At 43.4% G+C, this 4,910-nt stretch overlaps 1 protein-coding gene across 1 annotated transcript; it reads left to right on the forward strand.

Annotated features, from left to right (window-relative positions):
* The first annotated feature begins 358 nt into the window (after positions 1-358).
* LOC142588833 (uncharacterized) lies at positions 359-4,704 on the forward strand. The gene is made up of 3 exons (XM_075700653.1): positions 359-421; positions 2,401-2,597; positions 4,393-4,704. Exons 1-3 carry the CDS (start codon positions 359-361, stop codon positions 4,598-4,600), a joined length of 468 nt encoding a protein of 155 aa, XP_075556768.1. The 3' UTR covers positions 4,601-4,704.
* The last annotated feature ends 206 nt before the right edge of the window (positions 4,705-4,910 follow it).

Genomic DNA, 4,910 nt, shown 5'->3' on the forward strand with positions numbered 1-4,910 from the left:
TTGAATGCATAAAACGACGTTTTCTTTTAAAAAAATAACTGACAGGCCAATGCATTTCTCCACTAATTTCGGCAAATATTATCTTGAAACTAGTGACAGCCTGAGAATTCGTAAGTTGCAATGTGGGTCAACGGTTTTAGCGAAAAAGTGACTTGGTGAATTTTTCTCAATTGGTCGGGTATGAATTTCAATTTTATGTGCAAGTAATCTCCTCCTCGTCGTGTAGACCTGCTCGTGAACTAGAATTGTGCTATATGCGACAGGCAACGTGTAAAAAGGTATTGAAAGTGTTCGCTGAAACATCCCGTATATGTTGCCACGCATATTCGTGGTCACGTGATGCTCTTCAGGTGCAGCGATGGCCGGTGCCACGGTGAATTTCATCGAAGGCACTGAAGAACATCCAGGTCAACGTTCCGAGGTAAGGACCTCCTATTAGTGCCTGACTAATTACATATCGTGTCTTGCGAGTCCGCGGGCAGTGACGAATGGGAAGCTCGCTTACAAAGCCATACGGATTACGATAGCTCACGCTTTTTTTTTTTTTCGCAGACCTACGAGTTCGTTGCCGGTACAATTCGCATAGCTTGTCCCCTGCTAAAGTTATGGTCAGTTGGCCCATTTTCTCGCAAATTTGATTGTCACTGCGTCCTCTACAAAGAAATGTCGGCTAGTATATTCGAAGCATTAAAGTATGCGCTACACGCTTCTCCTAATCAAATAGGCTACCATTATCAAGTGTGGAAGTAGGGATAGATTGGACATTTTTATTCGATACAGAAGTCGTCTGGAAGTGCGTTGCCTTATTTTGCGACGTTACCGTGACGACCTCGGCACCATTTTTTTACTTAGTGTAGCTGCGTCCCAGCTGCTCGGTTTGCACCCGAATTGACTCAGTGAGGCTCAGCGGCGGCTATGGCGTTGTGCTGATAAGCTCGAGTGAGGTGGCGAGTCTGATCCCGGCCCTGGCACCCCCTTTTCGATGAGATCTGAATCCAAAGTCGCTCCTTCACTTGGATTTAGGTGCACATAAAGAAGCGGATGTAAATCAAAAACAATTCCGGAGTCCACCGCTACCAATGTGTCTCATGATCAGATTGTGGTTTGGCCAAGTCGAATTCCACAGTTAAATATTTTGTTCTCTCTTTGCTTCAGATTGTGCGACAAGGTAGCAGTTCCTGGTCTCTATCGTTAACATAACGCTTGCTGATGCTACTAGCCTAATTTTTCAACCCGAAAAATGAGAATTCACAACCGCCTGCGCCTCTGCTGCTGTTGCCATCGTCGCCACCCTCCTTAACCAAAAACCGGAAACCCATCCTGAAAAGCCGTACAGCAAACAAGAAAAAAATCGAAAGAAAAACGACCAGCTAGGTGGCTTTCAAGTGCCATGTGAGAGATCATAGACGAAGGCAGCATGGTATTTCGTTTTCTTCAAAACCATAGAGGTAACATGCAGGACCACGTGTTATGTATCGAACAATTTCTATGATGAAAAGCGATCTTGCTGTAAAATTTCAGCAAGATCCGGGCTGCGGAAACATCAAAACTGATTTTGGTGTCTACGATGTCAGGGAAAAACGATCATCTGCTAGAACGTAAGGCTGCTGTGGGAAATTGTAGCTTTCACCATACAGTTGTAGGCGCTTAGAACAAACTGGCTTATGCGCTAACCAGTTCGTTACATCAGACACCTCGGTAAACCCAAACACCCTTATTGCGTTCTTATGTAAACTTTTCTGATAAATTCGTTATTTATGGATTTGTTATGCATATAAAAATAAAATTCTTGGGTGTTACCTTCGAAAACCGATCTAATTTTGAGGCATGTGGCAGTGGAGAACTCTGGTACATTTTTTTATTGCATCTGGTACTTTGAGGGCACCTGAATTTATGTACACGAGCACATTTTTAAAATTCTGTTTGGACTTCGCTCATCCAAGTGCGGTTGTCTAGTCGGGAATAAATCCGCAGCCGTCTAGCTTTTGTCCAGTTCAGAGGTCGCTAGGTTTATATAATTGGAATGTCCTTGATTTCCTAATGATTACGTCCACTGCACATGTCGCTTGCATTATATAAACTCCTAGTAATCGTTGTTATTGTTTTGCGCGTGTACCCCACACCCCTCTATAATGCCTTGGCGCTTGAGGGTCTGTGAAATAAATAAGCATCGGCACGCTGTAGCCACAAAGCTACCGCAACAAGCGAATGACATTGCAGGGCTGGTAACTAAATGAAAGGCAAAGTTATAGTTTAATGCTAGCATTTAGTTTGCCGTGCAGGTTTATAGCTTTAGTTAGGTCAGAAATACAGTTTTAACTGGTTAAGCGATGCTCTCGAGTAAAAAAGTACGTCACGAATGCCAACCCCGATAAACGCGGCAAACGCACATTGGTACAGGAGAGTCCGTCGGCGGAGGTGCGTCAGCCATCGCCGTCGCAGGACCAGACCGACCTAGACGCTCGCCTCCGAAACGCCATCACAGTGGGCGTGGTGACCATGGTGATCCTGACCCTGTTCGCCATGGCCTACTCTTTCAATGAGGCACAGCGGCAGCTGGATTACCTGCAAGACTCGGACCACGTGAAACCCAATGAGTGCGTCAGATGCGCCGAAACTTTGTTGCACAAATCGCATTTCACGCTGGTGCTCTTTTGCAACGTAACGTGCCAATCAATGTCGCTTGCTTGACCGGCGCGCAATTCACGAGCAAAGTCATCAGAAATGATGCGATTATCACTGTGTATTTAACGTAAGTGCATCATTCCCTAAGTACCTCTGGCTGGTAATTGGAAGGAAGGCACTAGAAGCCGGCACATCTGCTGGTGCAGAGCCAAGCTGAGAGGCGTTTCAGGCCTCAAAGATAAGCAATTTCGTTTTACGGTATTTTGTGCTGCCTACAGGAAAGTTAAGATCAAGGTCGTCTTGGCACGTGTCATGTATTCTCAAGACGCACACCTAGCAACGGAGTGCTGTATCTGTAGTTTTTCATGTTACTCCGCAAATGTCTCATTGAAGCTTCTCATGTAATTATAATATTTCAGAAATTGAGTAATTAATGAAGACTAATTATGCAGTCAAGCGTATAGCAAAACATTGAGTATCTCCATATGACGCAAACAACATTACACTGGTTGTATCCAGCTACGTGGCACTTGCATGTCTTTAACTCTTGGTGCATGATTGCTTGTACACCCCATATATATCTCTGGAAAAATCATTGCTGCGGATTCAAGTTATTGCAGTAAAATTTAGAGGCCAAGGCGTTTGAGTTTGCCTTGTTTTTCAGTACTTATTTCTATAGGCGCACAATGTTGCTTATTATCCCGTTAAAAATACTTACTCATCAGTGCACGAGATAACATTATGAAAAAGAAATATGTGGTGGTGGTGGTAACGATGATGATTATGTTGCTGCTGCTGATGATCATGATGATGTTTGGTGTTTATTGGCGCAAAGACCAAGTCTGACCACAAAGTACCACGCGAGTGATAAGCAAAACGTGAACACCTTAAACAACGTATATGACGGCAGACAGTCTTGTGTTATGGATGGCGGCAACGGTAGCCAGAACATATTTCCAGTGGGCGCAAGGTCTTAGAATAAGAGAATTATTATACATGCTATTATGTAAATATTGTACAAGTCCGCTTTATCTGTGTTCTAAGAGAGGTGGAATGTTCCGAGTGGATGAACAAAACTATTTTGGAGACCGTGTATTTAATCAATAACGAAGGAAAGATTCCGATGGCTTTCGATATTAAACATCAGAGTTACTTTATGAAAATACTGTACTATGCATATTCCATTTTGGTTGTACATCTGTTTTTCTCGGTTGTCATGAGCCGTCGATGTCTTCCATATTTTCCCACTTACGTACCCCGCTAAATTTAGCTAGTCAGAGAAGTATTAGCCTCCTCCGCCAAATTTAAATATTTTTGTCCTCTAGAGTGTAGATAATCACAACTTCGCATGCGAAATTTGCCGTAAGTTATAAAAATAACATACTGTAAACTTACGATTCTCCATAGGCATCATGCGCCTTTCTTCTTGTCTAAAAACGTGGAAAATAGACTTATTGTGCGTCGCAAAATTAAAAACAGCTTACTAAAGCGATAAGGCACGTGACCGGAAGTTTTTCGGTGCCGCAGGTTCGCCGCTGTTATCGAACCGGCAAACAGTCTGTAATGATGACGCTTCATTGACGTAGATGCAGTCGAATTGCCGCGCCTTAAGCTTTGCGTGCCATTTTAGATACTTTTTGCGTCTGTTTGTATATGATGATAATAAAAGGAAACGTCCTGACTCGTTTTCCACATCAACGAGATTAAATGGTGGCGCAGAGTCGCCGCGTATTAAGTGATCCGTACACACCTGTCTTCCCAATACAGCCTGGAGGAGGCGTGGCGCATGGCGTCTAACAGCACCCACAGCGCTGCCACGACGACCGACGACTTGGACATTGTTTCCCTGTCTACAGAAGCAGACGGCGACAATAAATGGCTGCCGTCCACGGCGGAAGCAAAATCGGCTGGCGATGGCTCCAAGGAAACGGACGATGAAGACACCAAGTTGAAACGAGGAAGACACTCCGATTAGCCGATAGCTTGCTGGCTGCAAGACTAATTATCATCACTGAGCGACCATTGATAATTAAAAACAATTTCATTCCGATACTACGCCCTAATTCAATAAAGACTTCTTTCAAATATACGGCTGAAATCAGCCTATATTTACTATATATTTGAATTACTATATTAATATGGCTGAGTTTGCTTCGAACTCCAACAAAATTTACTGGCCATAAAAGGTATCACCCGTATTTTTCGATTAGGGGAATAAACGCAAAATAGCTTTTTTCTGAGTTGTTATAATAGATTATATTCGCATATGCTATACGTGCAAATGT

The sequence above is a fragment of the Dermacentor variabilis genome, chromosome 7, assembly GCF_050947875.1.
Source record: "Dermacentor variabilis isolate Ectoservices chromosome 7, ASM5094787v1, whole genome shotgun sequence".
NCBI lineage: Eukaryota > Metazoa > Arthropoda > Arachnida > Ixodida > Ixodidae > Dermacentor > Dermacentor variabilis.

What these genes read in the sequence shown, in the direction of transcription:
- LOC142588833 (XM_075700653.1), top strand. Translation starts at nt 359, where the DNA reads ATGGCCGGTGCCACGGTGAATTTCATCGAAGGCACTGAAGAACATCCA. An exon ending in ATCCAGGTCAACGTTCCGAG is followed by an intron (nt 422 to 2,400) that starts GTAAGGACCTCC and finishes ACATTGGTACAG; the next exon opens with GAGAGTCCGTCGGCGGAGGT. An exon ending in GACCACGTGAAACCCAATGA is followed by an intron (nt 2,598 to 4,392) that starts GTGCGTCAGATG and finishes TTCCCAATACAG; the next exon opens with CCTGGAGGAGGCGTGGCGCA.